Below are 22,465 nucleotides of genomic sequence, written 5' to 3'. Positions count from 1 at the left end.
AATAATGCGTAGTTGGAGGCACAAGCCGTCGCAGTTTCTTAGTCAAAAATAGTTCTTAGTCACAAGTAGTTGCGGCCGCAGTCACAAGTAATTTACAATCGAATGAGCTCTTTTCAAAGTTTTTTACGACAACAAATGGCCATCTCAGAATTTCTATCAGATAAATTTCAGGAAAATACGAGGTGCGGGGGGATATCCACCCTCCGATCACTCTCAATCCTCAAAAGGGCACTAGACCTTCTGATCACGAATCTAATAAGCCCCCTCAGAATTTTACACGATCACCCTTTCTACATAATACCTTATATGCCACCAGGGCATAACTTATAACCCTTGCACATAGGGTTGTGATGGGTTTGTTTTCCTTAAAGACATAATTTCCTGACCTTTCAATTACTTTGAACAAAATGGCTATCTAAAAATTTTATTGGATGTGTTTGGGGAAACGGTGGGCGTCGGACTAGGGATTATTTGCCCTCCAATCACATTTGACTATTAAAAGGGCACTAATTTCTAATTAAATGAGCTTTTTTAGAAGTTTCTACGACAAAAAATGGCCATCTCCAAATTTCTACCACATGCATTTTGAGAAAGTACGAGATTTGGGAGGGGATATTCATCCTCCGATCAATCTGAATCTTAAACAGAGCACTAGAATGTATGATTAGTAATCCAATGAGCCCTCTCCGAAGTTTATACGATCACTCTTTCTATATAATACTTATCATGAAGGGCATGCGGGGTTGTCATCCTTGAAGACATAATTTCCGGAGCTTTAACTTATGTTTAACAAAATGGCTATCTCAAAATTTTGATTTTATGTGTTTGGGAAATGGTGGGCATAGGAGTGGGTTTAGTTCCTCTCCAATCACTTTGGATTGCTAAAAAGGTCTGCCGAAAAAAAGGTCTGCCGAAAAGCTCTGCCGAAAAGTGGTTGCGCGCCACCAAAAATGTTTCAGCGTGCCGCCGCCGCATAGGCTTCGGCACGCCGTGAATGCGGTCAAAAAAAGCGCACCGCCGAAAATTTCTACCACCGAATTATCTTCTGAGATTTTTGTGAGTCAAATATAAGGCAAAATCGGCACCTGTAAAAATTTTGGATTTTCTTCAAAATATTTTTGAGTTTACTCGTCTACTATGGACTTTCTTAGAGAGAGAGAGAAAAAAGTTCTATTAAAAAAATATAACACATTAACAACAAAACCCGAAGTTTATTAAACTTGTATGGGTAGACATCACCCTTTACAAAACCCTACATACACAATTACTACCAGCCAGCCTTAGACCCCCCCCCCCCAAAAAAAAGGACAAAATGTAATAATAAGAAAATAAATAAATAAAAATAAACGAAATAAATTAATTTCTAATAATTTCACGACCTTATTGGATACAGAAGACACAAAACTAAAAATCATTCATTCAATTCTACCTCCTCGTCGCCCTCCCAAAAAAAAGTGTCACAATCACTTGAGAGAAAATTCGCCCAGCAAGGATTAAAACTCATATGTAGACAAACACTGTCCTTTTAATTTACTGCGAAATTCATTTAGCTCATCAATTGATGAAATTGCCTGCGTTAATGGTTCCCATACCCGAGGGCCAACATGTCTTATGGAAAAAACGGATCGCTTTGTAATAACCTGAGGTCGCCGAACTAGTGTTGATGTTCTAGCCGAGTAATTATGAAAATTAACATCACTTCTAAAAATTTCCCTAAAACACTCAGGTAATAACGCGTAATTATATTTAAACATAAAAAGAGCATTATAAAAACGGAATAATCCAGCCATCGGTAATATATTTACTTGATTATATTTATGTCTAACAGACATATTATGATTATCTCCAGTTAAAACACGTAGGGTATTATTTTGTAAACTTCTAAGGGGACGAAGGTGAATTAAAAACGCGCTTGACCACACAAGACAACCATATAGAAGGTATGGGTGAACAAAAGAAAAATAAAGCAATCTCATAATGTCTTTCGGAAAAAAGTGCTTCAGTTTCCTCATCATCTCAACATTTCTGGCAACTTTTCCACTCACACATTAAATGTGCTCTTTGAAGTTAAGGCACTCATCAACAATCACCCTTAGATACTTTGTCGAAACTTCCCGAGGCAGAATATTTTCACCTAACTGTATTTTGTCAATCCAAGGGTAGTAATTGCTACTTCTCCCATTCATTACAAAATGGGATTTTGCATGGTTTAGCTGAACTCTGTTAACCCTCATCCATTTCTCAATGTTTAACATGCCAGTCTGAAGATTCTGTATAAGCATTTCCCCGGTTTTTGCAGCAACAGTTAGATGCGTGTCATCAGCAAAATAAGGCAAAATAGCTTTTGATGCTCCAGTATCACGACATTTTAAATCAAAAGACAGTCCATTGATAGCATTTCGCAGGTCATCAATATATATAAGAAACAGCAGTGGCCCCAAAACAGACCCTTGAGGGACACCGAATTCAACACTTTTAACTTGCGATTTAATTTCACCAGCACTGACAAACTGCTTTCTATCCTGGAGAAAAGATTCCAATAGGCGATAAAACATACCTCGAAAACCACAATTCCTCAGCTTCACCAAAAGAATTCCATGGTCCACTGCATCAGGCTTTCACAATGTCCAAAAAAATAGATGCAACTTTCCACCCTTGGTCCAGAGCATCGTTCACAAAAGTCGTGAGAAAAAGAAGAGCTTGATCTGTCAACATTGCTTTACGGAATCCAAACTGATTTTTACTAAAATACTTTTTATTCTCAAGAAAATCAACCATCCTGCCACTAATCAATTTTTCAAAAACTCTCGATAAAACTGGCAGCAATGACATAGGCCTATAATCATTCGGCAATTTTTTTTTCCCGCCCTTAAAAAGCGGAACCACTCTAGCAATTTTCATAAAATCGGGAAAAACACTAACTTTTAGGCACATATTAAATAGAACACAAACCTGGTCGCATATTTCCGAGAAAACATACTTAAGTACACGCAATGAAAGGAAGTCAGCACCCGAAGCATTATTTCTCATGTTCCACAATGTGGTACGTAATTCACTAGCAGTTACTGGTTTCAGATATGCAGATACATCACTTTCCTCGGGTAAAAACTGGTGGTATGTTCCATCCTCAAAAAATTTCTCGTGGAGTTCGCTATCCGTTTACCAACAATAGAAAAATGGTCACACATATTATCTACAATAGAAGCACCAGTGTTGAAATTTTCAGGTAAAATTGAACTTTTGGAAAGGCTGAGAACAGAGTGAATTACTCTCCACGTTCGCCTGGGATTACCTGGACTTTTTTTAAACTCATTTAGATAATAATTAATTCTCGCTTCTCGTAATAGGTTATTGAGTTCACAATTATATTTCTTGCATCTCACTTTCGCCTCAGGAGACACTACAGAATATTTATATAGCAGTCTTCGATTTGATATGGCCTTCATCAGGCCTCTAGTAACCCAGGGTTTTCTAGGGGTAACATGAAACGCTGGTTTTTTAATAATTGTACAACTTTTTTTTAGTAATTTAGTTAATTCTGAATACCACAATGAAAACTTTTCATTCACTTGCAGATCACTACTTTCTAGAAAGTCAAATTGAGTGTTTTTTAATTTTCTTCTGAATATGTTAAGGGCCTCAGCATTCATTTTCAATGCCGAAATTTGTGGTGGTATATTCATAGCTGTAGGGACACCAAACTCTCTAATAACAACAAGAACACCAAAATGATCAGAAACATCATTCAAAATAACATCAGCAAAATCATACTTCACATTAACAAATATATTATCCAAAAGTGATTCTGAGCGCAAAGTCACTCGACTACATATATTAACTGTCGGTCTTAAACCGTAATCCAACATAACATTTAAAAAATCACGAACTCTCGGGTTTACATTTATTGAAAATAGATCAAGATTAAAGTCTCCATAAACAAAGCATGGGCGATTTAAACCTGACAACTTATCCATTTGCCGCTCCAGCAAATCATTAAATTCCTGCGCATTTCCATATAGAGGTCTATAAACAACCACCACAAAGAAAAATTTTCCTGACTTACAAAGTTCAACCACCATTGATTCAAAAACCATCTCTTTATTTACACGTAGATCATTCCGTATTTTCATTGTAATATTCTTCCTGCAACATAAAGCCAATCCACCATGTAATCGTGATTCCCTATTCTGCGTCACACAGTCATAACTATCAATTTCAAGCAGACTAATTCGATTACATTATTCCTAAGTGAAAAGATTCAATTGTGAAGAAATGAGAAACAATAGTCACTGTAGCGTAGAGAGTTAAATGTTGGGAAATATCAACCCCCTTACTATGTAGATTAATTACTGATTATTTAAGTTCTAATGTTCTTCTCTACTTTTAAACAATTTTTGTATTTGATTTCGATTCGTTCTCACTATCAAATTCATTTTAATCCACTTTTATCTTTTATGCCTAAATTTAACTTTTGCATTTACAATGCTTCGAAACATATTTACAATGCCCCCGAAAAAACTTGCCCCTTAGTATTTTCTAAAAATGTCAAATGCCTTAAAACCAACATCATTATTTTCGCCCTATTTTGCATCCTCGCTGCCCTGACATCATCTGATCAAGCTAACTATTTTTCTTGAATATATGGTCGTTAATCCCAAAGAAATTTTGAGTTGCTGCTCTTTTAAGAAAACCCAAAAAGCAAAATTCAAGCAACTAATTGGCCTTTTCTTCAGCCTCATGTTGTTACTTATATATTTTTAGAGGAGGATTCAATGCAAAACTATTACTCTTAGCGAATCCCTTGTGTCATATAGTGCCGGAACCTACTGAGCAAGGGAAAAAAATAGTAAATAAATAGGATCTTATTAAAATAAATGGATTTACATAAAAGCCGCCTATAATATAATGTAAATATAATATTTTTCTCTATAAAAATACTTCACAATAAGTGGAGAGCAAAATTCTAGTTTACAGCCTTATCATAAGCATAGCCCAAATATGTCCTTCCAGCTGAAGTGATACTAGAAGTTAATTCCTCTCTCCATTGTATAGGAAGAACTGCTCACAAGAATTTAGCCCTAAGAACTACACCGTTCAGAGTTTCCAGAACCTTTTTCCCCAAAGAAAGGAGATCCACTGACTTTCTCAACTTCCCTAATACTTGCGTGCAATAATGCAATAGTGGATAACTGTCTCTTCATTTTGTGTGGACTGTGTAACTTCATGTTTAGAGGCAAAAGTGGCACCATGTGGCAATATGACCTCTAAAAATACTACGATATTCACACAGTTTTTCAGAAGTCCCAAGCCAATTAGTATATCCAATTATTGTATCCTATTTTTATATCCTAATTTTCTGTCAAACTCTGGTCAAAATTGACATTTCCTAATTTGGAAATACAGTAACTACGAGATTCGTTTGATATAATTTTTTTTTGTCAGAATTTCATTCTTTAGAATTACTATTGGAGCAAGTCAGGTGTATGCAGTTTTCTTTTTGTTGCAAGAATTTCTAAATATTGAATATGTTAAGTTTATTTTAAATTCGTGAAGACAAAGACATGTTTTGGGAGAGGGAATTTAAACCTATTGGAGTCCTGCTTGAAAAAAGTTAACTTTCTTACACTCTGATCACTTGAGCCTTGTCTTAGCACTCATCGTTTTGTTATTGTTGGGGTAGTAGTTATGGTGAAAACATATGTGTGGTATGATAATCACAGCGTTCCAGTATTAAATAGTAGTAGCTCTTTACAGTTTCAGAAAATCAGAACTTAGGCCTACTCTGCTAATTATAAGAAAAACATGGAGAAATGAAAGTTAGCTTGACTGAGTTAATTCTAACAAAATCTTCCGTTGATAAGTTAATCTTAGCTATTTGGCCATAGACGTAGATTTAGCAGTTATATCGTGTTGAAAGTATTATATTCGGAATCTCGCGGCGGTGTCTTCATGTTTGTTATGTTTTTTTCTCATAATTACCGCTGCAGGTTTTTATGCTGCAATTACCGCTGCAGGTTGCACTACTGTGGATATAATAGTCGAGCCAACTGTAAAGCTTGAATGTCTGAAGGCCACTATTGTGAATGCCACTGATTGCCAATTCAGACATTATAATGTCTGAATGCCACTATTTATTGTCACTATTGTAGATATAATAGTCGAGACAAACGTGAAGCTTGAATGTCTGAATTTATATATTTTGAGTATTTTTTGTAGAGTACACAATTTATTATAATTAAGCAGAGAATGTTCTGGGATTACATCCTTTGTTTACCTTGGGTCATTTCTCTACATTATAATTTTGAATTTCTGTATTTACTTCATTAAAAAATAGCTTTTTTTAATTCATTCTTTAACTTTTATTAGCCCTTGCAAGGTCTGGTTACAAATTACGACATCTAATTTTCTTTGTTGGAACAAATTTAAGTTTTACTTGTCTTGAGCAATTTTAGGAGAGATCTGAAATCGAGATATTGTTATTATTACTTCTTTTAACTGGAGCTCTGATATGCATAAAGGGGTTATAGTACAATTTTGAGCCATTCTAGCCGAGTTGTTAGACTTAAAATTCTTTATCCGTGAGGACAGGGGTATGAATCTTTGTGTCGCTGGCTATTTGGTTTTGGAACGGGAGTCAGTTGCGTAATTCTGTATGCTTAGCCAGTGTCGAACCAGCTCTAAATGGGCACCTGGAGAAATCTGGGAAAGATAATCAGGAAGAGTGTGCAAGAGCAAAGGGTGGCTGACCCCAAACCCCCATTGCACTTTCTGATTGAGGGGATACGAGACGGAGATCAGCGCCACCAGGAAATTCCAGTGCCGTGCTCTTTATTTTTTCCATTAGTTTTTGTTGCGAAGCAATTTAAAGAAAATTATTGTAAAGTGGACGTAAACATTTTTTTTGCTGAGTAAAAACATTTTTTTTTCTTATGAAGGGACCTCAAGGAATTGCAAAAAAGGTATAGGGTAGTCAAAACAGTGGAATGTATGTTGCAAGATCAGGAAATCCAGACATGGTGTAAGTTGACCAAGTATGATAAATTTATCCTACTTCAAGTTTTAGAGTTTAATTTAAATTAAATTAAAAATATTAAATTCCTTATTTTGTTGGATTAACATAATTTTCTGGCAGTTTAAGACCCCCAGACCCCCATTGTGGACCCCCAGAGTTCTTGCTTAGAAGGAATTCTGGAAAGAACTGATACCAATTTTGTCTGCGAAGCTTTAAAAAAAAAAATTACAATAAAGAACAAACGCTGATCAATTGACGGCACGCCGCCAATTTTTTTGCCGCATCGGTGACGGGCCGCCGAGGATAAATGTGACCGTTACCAAATTTTATTTCGATGCGGCTCCAGGGACTAGCTCGTCTGAGAGTTCATTTTCATGTTCAGCGCACCAGCGTAATGCGACTGCCGCAAAATTTTATTTCGGTTTGGCTTCGGGGACTAGTTCATCTGAGAATTAATGTTCAGAGTTCATTACAGATAGAGTGTTGGATTTGACGCATTGGTAAATAAAAGTGAGTTATATATCTACGACTGTTATTGATTATTTTTCCCCGTACCCTGGTAGGGCTGGAAAGAGAGTATTTGGAGTTACCGTCGTTTGTAATATATAGTGGACGTCCCGTTTCCCTCCAAAGATATGTTTATGTATAAAGTATTAGTGGCACAGACCGTTGCACTCTGGGCCTAGTATTGTGACACTTACTCCCCAAAGGTAGTACACTTGTCGTGCCCATGCTGGTTATAGCTGCGGCAAGCCCACATTACGAATATTTAATATGATTTTTACGAATAAACCTGTTTCTATGAGCCAACCGGAAATTTTTTACTACCGTTACTGTTTACCACTCTTACTATTAGTGAATGATTTCAAACAAAATGAAATGTTACTGGAGAATATTTTTAGTAGAATTCGGATGCAAGATTTCTACGGTTTCCTGCAGATACAAAATTCTGTATATAGCTTATAGCTGACAGATTGATTATTATATTTTTATGTTTTATCACATTTTTATATAGATATTTCAAACACCTTTATTTAAGCAAAGCTGCAGTCAATTTTTACGTTGGGGATCTTTGTATCTTATGCTTGTTTTAGGATTTTATTTATATTCTTAAATATTCTTTACATTCAAGAGTTCTATTTTTCAATTTCTGTGGCAGATCCTATATCCCTGGAAACTGTTAGTAAAAATTATTTATCAGTCAGTGTTCCTGTTTTCAAGTAGGTATACAAAAATGTTGCGGAAAACAGTTAACGATAGTTGGGACGCTTGGGAACACACATTGATTTGTTATCATTTTTTCCTAAAATTTCTTCAGTTATCTAAAGTTTAAAAAAAAAGATTTTTATAAGACATTTTTTCTTATAGATAAAGACGACACAGCATTTTTCTTGATCTACAGTGGTTTTCTTGTAGTAGCCTTTATTCAGCTTCTAATGTCGTTTATCGGAATAATCCTGTTTCTTTATGCTTTTTGTACATGCTTCAAAGGGGTAAGATCATTATTTACTCTTTTTTTATTTTGGTTTACTATTATTTATTTTTTGATTCATAGTTTAATTTCAGATTATAAATGTTTGTTTTTTGTTACTTTTTCTTCTTTGCTTTGCTGTCAAAAGTACCATTATTGTTACGTTTGTTGGCAAATATGTGCCAGGAAGAGCAGAATGAACTAAGCACTTAGCCCATATTTCCCTTAGGAGATCAATAAATTTTAAATTACAAGACTTTTTCTAAACTCTGAAACACACAGGACATATATGACGTGCTACATAAATGACGTTTTATCTTAATCTCGATTTTTTTTTTGACAAATAAAAAAAAAGGAATCCCGGCAAATATGGGGCATAGAAGAGATGACGGGGTAAATCCTAAACAAAATTAATATTCGGAAACGGAAAAGGCCTGAAGATTACCTCCTGTGAATGGGTTAGTTGGCTACTTTTCATTCAAGGGGATTAGCTGTGGTGAAACTGAGAAGACATGTCTCCCTGTCGAATTTATATGCAGGTATGCCAAGCCTTCTTCACCATTTATTTTTATTGTTTAACTGTTGGACTTCAACTTTGAAAGAAATGAAATTAAGATTATTCTGGTTTACTTAGGTTTTATACTTCTTTACGCAGAATTTTTAGAGCGATGTAATTGTGGGAACAGAATAGAGAATTAGGGTAAGAAAAAGCATAATAGGTCTTAATTTTGGTTGTAGATACATTCATTAATGTTCCATTTACTTTGCAGATACACTTTCTAAGTGTACGAGAGGAGGTGGATATTGATTCCGAATGTGACAATAAATTGTCCAAAGTATCTTCTCGGGTCCTAGGTCCCTTCTTGAAGGTTTAATTTATGTTTTAGAACAATTTTTTTAGCTAGTAGAAAGGCATTCTTTTCCATTTTTGCAAAAATGCATCTGGCATTATTCTAGGCAGAAAAGGGTTTTTATTCAGAATTTATTCAGAAAATATTCGCAGGGATACAGTATCTCTTAGAAAAAGAACTGATAAAATACCAAAAGAATGTGTTTTTTTTTCTTCTGATCACTTCTATAGAAGGTGTGTTCTTAAAAAATCGAGAAAAGGCTTATTGGTTGGAATTTATATAATTATTTAGAAAAGGCTTATTGGTTGGAATTTATGTCCTAGTACCCATATAATAAGTAAAAGGTAAATGGATTAAACTTAAGTGTGGTTTTTCACAAAAACTGTATTTTTTTTCCCAAGTACTTTAAAGAGGGCTAATAGGCTAATACTTTAATAAAAACCGGGAGTGGAAATTCTAAAACAGCCAATTCCATTTTTACGGTCAAAAACCTTAATTTGGGGGATTGAAACCCCCATCTTGAAAAAAAATTTATTTTAATATTTACAAATTATATATATATATATATATATATATATATATATATATATATATATATATATATATATATATATATATATATATATATATATATATATATATATATATATATATATATATATATATATATATATATATATATATATATATAAATACATATAAATATATATATATATATATATATATATACATATATATATATATATATATATATATATATATATATATATATATATATATATATATATATATATATATATATATATATATATATATATATATATATATATTCTATCTCTTTAAAATCTAATTGCGTATTTATGTATTTTTGCTTGAAAGCGGCTCCATATTTATTCAAGAACATTGGTATCCTGGGATTTTCTGGAAAAAAAAACGATTTATATAGTTCAGAAGTTACAGAAAGTCCGTTAAAGCCTTAATTTTGGAAAAAAAATATTCAAGTGAGTGACACCGTACTAGTCCCCGAAGCCGCGCCACGCCGAAATGACGGCGGCGAATGTGTGATTCAGTATCGGTGGCGGCACGCCGCCAGGCGCGCAAAAATTTTTTTGGTGGCGCGCCGCCTATTTGAGCCCAGGGGCGCCCCACGGCGCGCCGATTTTTCTAATTCAAAATAATAATAAAAAATCCACTTCACCAAGCACGTTCAACCTCGATTTTACTATAGATTTTTAAATGGTTGTCTAAGAACACACAAGAGCAATATGACAAAACAGGAATTTTTTGGGGCGTGCGGAAAGTGTTTATGTTCACCGTCGATCAGACCAAATAAAATTCTCATTTTTAGCCACTAGACCCAGGGAAACCTATGTTGTGTTTATGTTTAACATCGCATTGTTCCTATAAAATCCCGTGTTTAGTCATTTCCTTCTTGTTAATGATTTGGACTAATATGTGTATAAATTTCAAATTTTGAAGTTCAAACATCTCCTGTTCATCAAATACATACGAAAAGGAAGTGAAAAAAAAACAACAAACAAATAACGACATCTAAAAAACACTATATAAATCAGATACCATGGCTTAACAACACCAACAATTTTAAATCAGCGGTTACATCACTTCAGTTACAATCGATGTAACAAAAGTCAGTTTGTTCACTCTGCCTGGAGCCATTGATCTTTTTGCAGTCACTATCAGTCCGGTCGAGCTAAAAAGCTGTTTAGCTGGGGCACATGTGGCCGGTACAGCCAGAACTTGACGAGCATAAACTGCCACTCGCGGGATCTGATACGAGTACTGGACCTTGGGGTCTCACGGAATGCCGCAAATGGGCTTCTTCTTTGTATCTGCTGAAATAAGTTGTTTTATAAGGAGAAAAAACCTGCACCTTCACCATAGGGCTCCTGCGCACTACACTACAGGAGGAACTAAACTGCACCTTTACCCTCTTTTCTTATCAACACGGAATAACCCTCCGAAATTCTTTTCTGAAGGAAGTGGTATAACGTTTCAAGTCAAAGTTTAAGGCTACTTCAACTTCATTGTGCTCTGCTAACTGTGCCAAAAAATGTAATTCATTTCTATAGATATGTTTCTATACTAGCTCTAGATAATCTACCAAGCAGGAAACTACCACAAATCAGCATCGATAAATAAATGAAACCCAAAACGAACAAAAATAACAAGAAATAACTGAGTCAAACTCAAAACGAGCAGAAATTAACATAAGTTGGGCTCAAAACCCCCAAGCTTTCCGATGGCCAGAACATAATATTCACTTTACTGAAAAAATATAAATGTTTTTACTTTTATAACTTTAATAAATCAAATAATATTAACATTTTGATTACTAAATATCAGTATATGTATATTAAACTGACAATGCATATTCATGATACCATGGCTTAACAACACCAACAATTTTAAATCAGCGGTTACATCACTTCAGTTACAATTGATGTAACAAAAGTCAGTTTGTTCACTCTGCCTGGAGCCATTGATCTTTTTGCAGTCACTATCAGTCCTGTCGTGCTAAAAAGCCGTTTAGCTGGGGCACATGTGGCCGGTACAGCCAGAACTTGACGAGCGTAAACTGCCACTCGTGGGATCTGATGCTAGTACTGGACCTTGGGGTCCCACAGAATGCTGCAAATGGGCTTCTTCTTTGCATCTGCTGAAATAAGTTGTTTTGTAAGGGAGAACAAACCTGCACCTTCACCATAGGGCTCCTGCGCACTACACTACAGGAGGAACTAAACTGCACCTTTACCCTCTTTTCTTATCAACACGGAATAACCCTCCGAAATTCTTTTCTGAAAGAAGTGGTCAATATATAACGTTTCAAGTCAAAGTTTAAGGCTACTTCAACTTCAGTGTGCTCTGCTAACTGTGCCAAAAAATATAATTCATTTCTATAGATATATTTCTATACTAGCTCTGGATAATCTACCAAGCGGGAAACTACCGCAAATCCGCATCGATAAATAAATGAAACCCAAAACGAACAAAAATAACAATAAATAACTGAGTCAAACTTAAAACGTCCAGAAATTAACATAAGTTGGGCTCAAAACCCCTATGCCTTCCCAAGGCTAGAATACAATTTTCACTTTACTGAAAAAATATTAATTTTTTTACTTTTATAACTTTGATAAATCAATCAATATTAACATCTTGATTACTAAATATCAGTATATGTATACTAAACTGACAACGCCTATTCATTTGTATTTTTGTCAGTGAAGTACAAATTATGTTCTGGTCTTGGGAAGGCATAGGGGTTTTGAGCCAGACTTATGTTAATTTCTACTCGTTTTGAGTTTGACTCTGTTATTTATAGTAATTTCTGTTCGTTTTGTGTTTCATTTATTTATCGATGCTGATTCGTGATACTTTCACGCTTGGTAGATTATTTGACTTTAATTTTGCTCATTTTTGATTTAATGGAGTTCTTTACTTTTCTTTGAAAAAACTTATTTTTTGGAAACAGTTTTTTTGATTAATTTCTGTTCGTTTTATATTGACATAGTCTTTTCAGGGAAAAAGAAAATCATACTTTAAATCTTTTTTTTTTTTTAAGAATTTATAGTTTGGCCTGCTATTTGTATGCTGGAAATCAATTTTCAGCAAAATTTAACAACATAGACCCTTATAAAAATCTGGACACAAATAATAGTCTTTAATTTAGTTTCATACCTCCTCTAGTTGACCTGAAATGGAAAACTTGATAACATTCGCAAAAAAATTTGTTTACTTTCTTTGATAGCTTGGATACACTTACGCTATTTTGATTTGGTCAAATTTTAAGACCAGAAGAAGCCCTGAAAGTTTGAACAAAATACCCTCAGTCGTTCTTGGGACACTGCTGAGATGCCTTATTGGGAATTAGCAAAAACACAGTGCATTTTTATTTAATCTTAAGGCAACATTTACTTTTTAAACATAAAGGCAAATGGGAGGGTGGGCGTTTTTTTGGAAATATATACAGTCAGAATACTTCCGTCAGCAACAATTACAACGAGTCAAAAACAAAAGTGACGAACAAAGAAATATGTGGCTAAAGATATACCACAGCAAGGACAAGGAAATATGCAATTAAAAGATAAGCGGCTATGAAAATTACAAGCAATCGCAAGAAAGTAAGTATCAGAACGTGGCATATATGGAGTGAAAGACGAAGAATTTTGCTATTAGAAGAGAAGCGACAGCAAAAATCAGAATGAATCAAAAATGAAAGTGAAGAAGAAAGAAGTATTAAGTTAGATGAACAATGCCCTCACAACCTTCAACGCCAACGAAATGTGGCGCGAAACCCAGTACAAACCTACAAAGGTGCCATAAACAACGTAACTGTTTATTAAAAGTCATTGAGAACATTCAACGTTGTATGTGTTTCTTGGGGAGCCCTCCATTTTCCCAAGGAAAGAGTAGCAAACAAAGCTGACACATTTGGAAGTTGCTACTTACAAACAGAATTAATATATACAAGTCTACCACAATCCGAGTGCCGTGTCCTGGCTTCGAAACTAGTTTTTTTTCTTAACTGGTAATCGACATTTCTGGCCACTAGAGAAATCTAAAAAGGTCACAACTTTAAGAAAGAATTTGTGTATTTCCCATGGTGGTTGTATTGAACTTATGGTGACGCCCTGAAATCAAGAAGAGGCTGCCGCCCTGAAATCATATATATATATATATATATATATATATATATATATATATATATATATATATTATATATATATATATATATATATATATATTATATATATATATATATATATATATATATATATATATATATATATATATATATATATATATATATATATATATATATATATATATATATATATATATATATATATATATATATATATATATATATATATATATATATATATATATATATATATATATATATATATATATATATATATATATATATATATATATATATATATATATATATATATATATATATATATATATATATATATATATATATATATATATATATATATATATATATATATTTAATAATCAAGATTTTCCGCCGGGTGCAAGAGAGGCCAGAACCACAACTGCCTATGCGAGGGGTTAACAACTGGGCATTTTGAGGGAAACCTGGAGGCATGAGGCACGGAGGCACGCCGGAGGCATGCCTCCGGAGGCACGCAGGAGGCATATTCCAAAGGGCATAATAAGTAAATATATGCAGCTTGCCTGTTATTGGGTATCTGGCGAATATTTCAGCACCTTCAAAAGCGATCTTTTAAAACTTGAAAAAATCATTTACGGGTTTATTTGGCAAGGAAAAGAACCCTCAAGACTGAAAACAACTGATATGTACCTAAAAAAGAAGAACGGAGGACTGCAAGTTGTTGATATCCATGCAAAAACTAGGTAACCCTACGATGGCACTGATGGTGTCACTTTTTCCTATTACACATGCAGCGTTGCCACCAGCTCAAAAATAAAATTCCGATTTTCTTCAAAAAAAAATCCGGAAATTTCAAAAAAAAATCCCGGAACACGGTTTTTAAGTTATACAACATAGGGCTGCGCGGTGATGACGTAAAAAGCAAGGTTCGAAATTCAAAGTACCGTGAAACGTGGTTTCTAGTTGTAACTAACAACTGATTGTCAATATTCCTAGTAGTATTTCGACGTGAAAACGTTCTGGTGGATTAGTAGGATCTACGACAAATATTTTAGGCCAAAACAATTCGCCAAAGTTCCATAAAAACGTGTCTACGCATCCACGTTTCATCGTTATTTGAATTTCCCGCCCAAGAATTGACGTCACGCTTCGCAGCCCTATTCAATATGGCTTGGCCATCGGTAAAAGTTGCCTTTTATCACGTCTTCACACGTCCCTAACCCTTTTATCATACCTGCTTTTCCGTTTAGTGGCTGTGCCAAGACGCACCCTTGGATCTCGGACTCTTAATTGTACTAAAAAAAACGAACCTGCTGCTTTGACACGAAAGAATCCGGAAGAAACACAGATCCCTTTTTCCCGAATGTACTTAGAATCCAACTTTCTTGGTATTAAACCCAGGCCTTTGGGTATTTGAAAAGAAAACTGTAAAGCAACAGTCAGAAAAACTGTTACTACCGAGTTATTAGTAAAAAGCGCTAAGTAAAGCAACGAGCTAAAAAATATAACAAGTTTCTCAGATATTTATTGGTACGTTTTAGTAATCATCTCGATAATCACAGCTCAAATGACAACCCTAAGAAACTGGACAAATGAGCTTCAGTAAATCAAACTAAGCTCGGTTAGAACAAGTATAAACACTAAGTCTTCTACTACTAAGTCTTCTACTGAGCATAACAAGTTTTCCGATGGTATTCATCGCTTCCGCTGCCCTATATCTCGGAATGCATTCGAGACTCATAAAAATTATATCAAGAACTCAAGCGAATGGGGGACGAGGGGCACACGCACTTGAGCTGGAAGGACCAGCCCCGCCGTGGGTGGCCTCCTCCTCCGTAGGAGACATGGTTCAAGATTCTGTTCAGTTCTGTGCCCTCATGCACGTCGGTATTAAGGTTATTTTTGTTTTTTTGTTGATGGGTTGGTTGTATTTTGTTTTTTGTTGATTAAGGTTGGTCGTAAAAAGGGCTGAAAAAAAAAGAAAACAAAGAAGGAAAAAAGTGCCACCGCAAGAATGGGTTTCTTGTGGACAGAGGACGCCCAGTATACGGGAGAGCAAATAGTTTTTTTGTGTTAAAAAATATTAAAGTTGTAAGAGTAAGCTTTTTGGAAGACCACCTTTAAAATTGAAGGATATGAATTTTAAGAAATTGAAGTAAAAATGCCACCGGAAAAGCGACACCCTGGAACGGGGGGAGCGATAGATATTTGGCAAGAAAAAAGTTAAATGGTAGTGTGCCTTCATGTTCACTAATACATTGACTGGCATATAATATTTTTTTTTTTTTTTTTGGAAGTTTAGGTGATATGATAATGTATAAAGTAGTAAGATTTATATTTTTTTGTATTAAAATATCACCGAGTGGAGAGGAGGAGGGGAGGGAAAAAAATAACAACTACCTCTGAAAAATGTTAAACAAAATTCCTTCTGTTGACACACAGTACATGGCGATGGTGGTGGTTATGGTCTTGAGGTCAGTTTTGGGTTTAGGTGCCATTTTTAACATGATGATTGTGATGCTGACGAGACATCAAAAAAGTGGAACCCTTTCTTCTCGATAAATGAATTCAGCCTTGTGAAGACGTCTGAGTCAAAGCCAAAGACAATGTTTTCGCCGATTTCCATAGAAACGGGTTCTGCTGAATGCATGATGTACAGGCTGGAGTCACAGTAACCCTGGTCTACCAATGCGGCCGTTAATGTGAGATCAGCATTCAGTCGGAACCACTGGCACAGAATTCCTATGTCGTCAGGAAACGGCATCGCCATATTCTGCGTGTCAACAGAGTGGCATCTTCGCCCAGACAAGTAGCCAAACTGTATGACCCCCCTCCTAACTAATGCTCTCTTTCCCCTGCCAACCGGTCTGTAAACGCACCATTCACCGATACGCAATTCCGATTTCACACCAACCTCTGCATTGGTTTGTGGTGACTCACGTAGTCCTACTCGTCGGCCCTGGACCATCACCCGTTATAATCGGTCACTACTCAGCTTCTCAGAGCTTTCCCTCACAAGCCACAACAGCGTGGATTTTTTTTATTGGTGTTATGGAAACGTCAGAAGTCTTGACAAGACAAAACTTAGAATTCTTCATGTTCGTCACAGGCTCACTAACCCAATTTTTCTCAACTTGGTGTTTCACATAGTGAGCAATCACTGGCAAATCTTCAAAGATGCCGTCACTTTCCGTGCCCAATTCAGTGTCAGCCGCGCAAGCCTTTTCCTGCTTACCGGACAGAGTATTTTGCTCTGAGTCATCGTCTGAGTCACTGTCGTGAAGTACAGAAAGACGAACACTCGGTACTTGGTGACCGAAAGCAGAAAGTACGTTGTCGGGTATCAAGGCTTTCATTATTCGCTGGCTTTCAATACGAGCTCGCTCTAGCTTGAGGTTGATTTCGTCGTCCCCGGCTAAAAAAATCGGAACTGACGTACACAACAATAATGGATTTAACTCGCTTGGCCTTGGGCAAGGACAACTGTTCATTAGAATATTGAGCTTCAAAATACGTTATACTTTCATGTCGACGAATTCGATGTAGAAGTTGGAGGAACGAAAAGTTTATTAAAGTACTGTAAGTCCTGGTTTGAGATCGCATTTTGCTATAAAAATCTTCACACGGTTGACTACTCATGTCAAAGCGTTTGAAAAGGCGCCCAAGCCCAATTCGATTGAACTGATGAATTAGAAGCCCTAAGCACCGCATATTTATCTCTAGGCAATGTTCAAGGTTTATGGTAATAGAATCCTCGTTCAAAGCATAATGTCCACTTTTTAGGACCCAGGATACCCAATGTCGAACGCAGTAAACAACACGACCAAGTAAAGATAACCTCTCAAGAGGATAAAGTTTGCCGTCGTAAAAAAACACGCCGCAGGCTTTCCATAAGCCAAAGATAAAACTGTGTTCCTTCGCTTCCAGGAACACATTGTTTCAGGTGTGCCGGAGGCACGGAGGCACAGCCGGAGGCACGAAGGAAGGGACACCTGCGACGGTCAATTATTATCCTCTCGTGCCTATGTGACAAAACAAAGAAACCTTGCTGCTATTTTTTTAGATGCTAATATTATTATTATTACTATTATTAATGTAATACAATTCTGAAACGTTACTGTTTGTTTTTCAGGATTTAGACGATCATGAAACACTTTATGAAGATAATGGTGAAGAGACTAGTCAAGAAAACCAATGACAAGTCTGACAGAATTTTCGTTGGAAAACATTGCCTTTAAGATTTCTTAGTATTATGCTTTGTAACTGTCTTTTCTATCTTCTCTTTCGAAGATAATTAATTAAAAAAACTTTTTAAACAAAATAAGTTTTTCAAAGAAAAGTAAAGAACCCCATTAAGCCAAAAATGAGAAATAAAATAATCTACCAAGTGTGGAACTACCACAAATCAGCATCGATAAATAAATGAAACACAAAACAAACAGAAATTACAATAAATAACCGAGTCAAACTCAAAACGAGCAGAAATTAACATGAATAGGGCTCAAAACCCCTATGCCAACCCAAGGCCAGAAAATAATTTGCCCTTTACTGAAAAATTATAAATGTTTTTACTTTTATTACTTTAATAAATCAAATAATATTAACATTTTGATTGCTAAATATCAGTATATGTATATTAAACTGACAATGTACATTCATTTGTAAAAGGACTAAAGGACAAAAGGACAAAAAAAGAGGACAAAAGGACTATTATTTAAGTCGGAAATGGGCCGTAGATTTATCAAACAGTTCGTGGTAACGAAGTGTACGTAAGGAGCGACCTGGCTCAATAGTAACCGAAACTCTAAAAAACGGGATTTGGATACCAACAGATACATCAAAAGAAACAAATTTTTATGCTGATTTTAGATATATAGGTTTCATCAAGTTTAGTCCCACCCGTCAAAAATTATGAGCCTGAGAAAATTTGCCTTATTTTCGAAAGAAGAAAAAACACCCTTTAAAAGTCATAGAATCTTAATGAAATCACACCATCTGAATAGCATATCTGATGCGATTAGCAACAGTGTATCAGGGAACCCTACTCTAGGGGTTTCAAGCTCCTATCCCCACCAATGTGGAATTTTGTATTTTTCGCCAAAAGAAGGATCACAGATGTGTGTTTAATTGTTTTGTTTTTTTCCCAGGGGTGATCGTATCGACCCAGTGGTCCAAGAATTTCGCAAGAGGGCTCATTCAAACGGAAATTAAAAATTGTAGTGCTCTTTTTAAGTGACCAAGAAATTGGAGGGGCAACTAGGCCTCCTCCCACGCTCAGTTTTGTCCCAAAGTCACCGGATCAAAATTTTGAGATAACCATTTTGTTCAACATAGTTGAAATATCTAATAACTATATCTTTGAGTACGCCTTAATCCCCCACAGTCCCCGGGGGAAGGGTTGTAAGTTATGAACTTTGCCCATTGTTCTATTGGTAAGTATACTGACATTTTCAGTGGGATTTTTCTGGTGGGGAGGGGGTCAAGGGGATTGGTATACGTAGGAGAATCCTTCTATGGAGGAGTTTTTCATGGGGAAGATAATTTCCATGAAGGGGGCGCTGGATATGCCAGTATTATTTAAAAACCGATCAGAAATTAAAAAGTTTTTTTTCAGTTTTTCAATTGAAAGTAAGTAGTAACATTAAACTTAAAACGAACAGACACTATTACGCTTATGAGGGAGTTCGTCCCCTCGTCAATACCTTGCACTTTACGCTTAAGTATTTATAGTAATTTCTAAAGACCTATTTATTCTAATTAAACGGCATTTTTGATTCAGGGGTCATTCTTAAAGAATTGCAACAAAATTCAAACTTTAGCGTAAAGAGTGAGGTATTGAGGAAGGAGCGAACCTTTTTATATTACGCATATGAGGAAGTTCGCCCCTTCGTCAATACCTCGTTCTTTATGCTAAAAGTTTGATTTTTGTAAAATAATGGTCGACACAAACAATAATTTGTTTGAGTTATTTTCCGGCCTCTAATTTGTGGCCTCTTATTTTACATTAAATAAAAAAACAAGTTTTTTAAACTGAAAGTAAGGAGTGACATTAAAACTTAAAATGAACAGAAATTATTCTGTATACGAAAGAGACTGTCCCCTCCTCAACGCCTCGCTCTTTACGCTAAAGTTTTTTATTGTTTTAAAAAATAAAGTTGTGAGACAGAGTCAAACTTTAGCGTAAAGAGCGAGGCGTTGAGGAGGGGACAGTTTCTTTCATATACAGAATAATTTCTGTTCGTTTTAAGTTTTAATGTCGCTCCTTACTTTCAGTTTAAAAAACTTGTTTTTTTATTTAATTTTTGAACGTTTTTGAAAAAAATGCAGGTTTTGATCTTGGCTCACCGTACATGAATAATTAAAACAAAATTTTCATATTAACTTACTTTTATTTAGTTAAATGGCTTTCTCAAAAGTTGTTTAATTTTATTTACGAACGTTTTTATTAGTAATAAATATACGTAACTTACGAATTAACTTACGTAACGAACTTCTATATTCATATATTTTTTAATACGTTTATTAGGGGGTTCGCCCCCTAGCCAATACCTCGCTCTTTAAGCGAAAGTTCAAATTTTGTTCCAATTCTTTAGAAATGACCGCTTAATCACAAAGGCCGTTAATTAGAATAAATAGCTCTTATGAAAGTACTAAAAAATCTTTGGCTTAAAGAGCGAGGCATTGACTACGAGGTGAACCCAAACATATATGTAATATTTTCTGTTCGTTTAAAGTTTCGATGTTGCTGCTGTTGCAGTTGAAATACTTGTTTTGTTTATTAAATTTATGATCTTTTTTTAAATAATGCTGGGAAGTCCGGCGTCCCCTTCATAGCAATGTCCCTTCCCCCATGAAAACTTCCTCCGTGGAAAGATCCACCCACATAACCCCTGACCTACCCACCCCCCCACTACCAGGAAAAATCTCCCCTGAAAATGTCTGTATCAAACAGTTCGTGGTAACGAACTGTAAGTAAGGAGTGACCCGGCTCAATGGTAACCGAAACTCTAGAAAACGGTATTTTGATACAAATAGATACATCAAAAGAATCAGATTTTAATGCTGATTTCAAATATATAAGTTTCATCAAGTTTAATTCTACCCATCAAAAGTTAGGCGCCTGAGAAAATTTCGCTGATTTTCAAAAAAAGGAGGAAAGACCCTCTAAAAGTTATAAAACCTTAATGAAAATCACACCATCATATTCAGCGTATCAGAGAACCCTACTGTAGAGGTTTCAAGCTCCCATCTACAAAAATGTGGAATTTTGCATATTTTGCCAGAAGAAAGATCACGGGTGCGTGTTTATTTGTTTGTTTGTTTTTTTTTTCCCAGGGGTGATCGTATCGACCCAGTTGTCCTAGAATATCGTAGGAGGGCTCATTGGAATGGAAATTAAAAGTTCTAGTTACCTTTTTAAGTGACCAAAAAAAATGGAGGGCAACTAGGCCCCCTCCCACGCTGATTTTTTTTCCCAAAGTCACCCGATCAAAATTTTGAGATAGCCATTTTGTTCAGCATGTTCGAAAATATAATACGTGTATCTGTTAGGATTACTTAACCCCCCGACATTCCCGGGGGGAGGGCTGAAACTTATGAATTTTACCCAATGTTAACATATAGTATTGGTTATTTGGAAGTATACAGACGTTTTCAGGGGAGATTTTTCCTGGTAGTGGGGGAGAGGAGTGGGTCAGGGGTTATGTGGGAGGATCTTTCCATGAAGGAAGTTTTCATGGGGGAAAGGACATTGCTATAAAGGGGACGCCGGACTTCCCAGCATTATTTAAAAAAAGATCAGAAATTTAATATAAAAAAACAAGTATTTCAACTGCAATAGCAGCAACATCGAAACTTCAAACGAACAGAAAATATTACATATATTATTGGGTTCACCCCGTAGTCAATACCTCGCTCTTTAAGCCAAAGATTCTTTTGTACTTTCATAAGAGCTATTTATCCTAATTATCGGCCTTTGGGATTAAGCTGTCATTTCTGCAGAATTGGAACTAAATTCGAACTTACGCTTAAAGAACAAGGTTTTGACCAGGGGGCAAACCCTCTAATAAACAAATTAAAAATATATGAATATAGAAGTTTGTTACGTAGGTTAATTCATAAGTTACGTATATTTATTACTAATAAAAACGTTCGTAAATAAAATTAAACAAGTTTCGAGAAAGCCATTTAACTAAATAAAAGTAAATTAATATGAAAATTTTTTTTTAATTTTTCATGTACGGTGAGCCACGATCAAAACCTTCATTTATTCAAAAACGTTAAAACATTTTATAAAAAAAACAATTTTTTTAAACTGAAAGTAAGGAGCGACATTAAAAATGAAAACGAACAGAAATTATTCCTTATATGAAAGGGGCTGCCCCCCCCTCAACGCCTTGCTCTTTACGCTAAAGTTTGAGTCTGTCTCACAACTTTATTTTTTAAAACAATAAAAAACTTTAGCG

General features: G+C 35.3%; 1 protein-coding gene across 1 annotated transcript in view; it reads left to right on the top strand.

Moving 5' to 3' along the window:
* The window catches only part of LOC148947527 (uncharacterized), a 164,956-nt gene extending 146,611 nt beyond the window's left edge, over nucleotides 1–18,345 (top strand). The window contains exons 8-9 of the mRNA XM_089096132.1: nucleotides 8,381–8,505; nucleotides 18,133–18,345. Of these exons, the coding sequence (XP_088952258.1) occupies nucleotides 8,381–8,505; nucleotides 18,133–18,198 (191 nt within the window). The 3' untranslated portion in view covers nucleotides 18,199–18,345. The remainder of the gene's footprint in view (nucleotides 1–8,380; nucleotides 8,506–18,132) is intronic.
* The last annotated feature ends 4,120 nt before the right edge of the window (nucleotides 18,346–22,465 follow it).

Source organism: Artemia sp. Qi Xiang Cuo, chromosome 10 (genome assembly GCF_049724085.1).
Source record: "Artemia sp. Qi Xiang Cuo chromosome 10, ASM4972408v1, whole genome shotgun sequence".
Classification (NCBI taxonomy): Eukaryota; Metazoa; Arthropoda; class Branchiopoda; order Anostraca; family Artemiidae; genus Artemia; species Artemia sp. Qi Xiang Cuo.
Note: the sequence above shows the minus strand (reverse complement) of the source record. Positions and strands in the feature narration are given on the sequence as shown.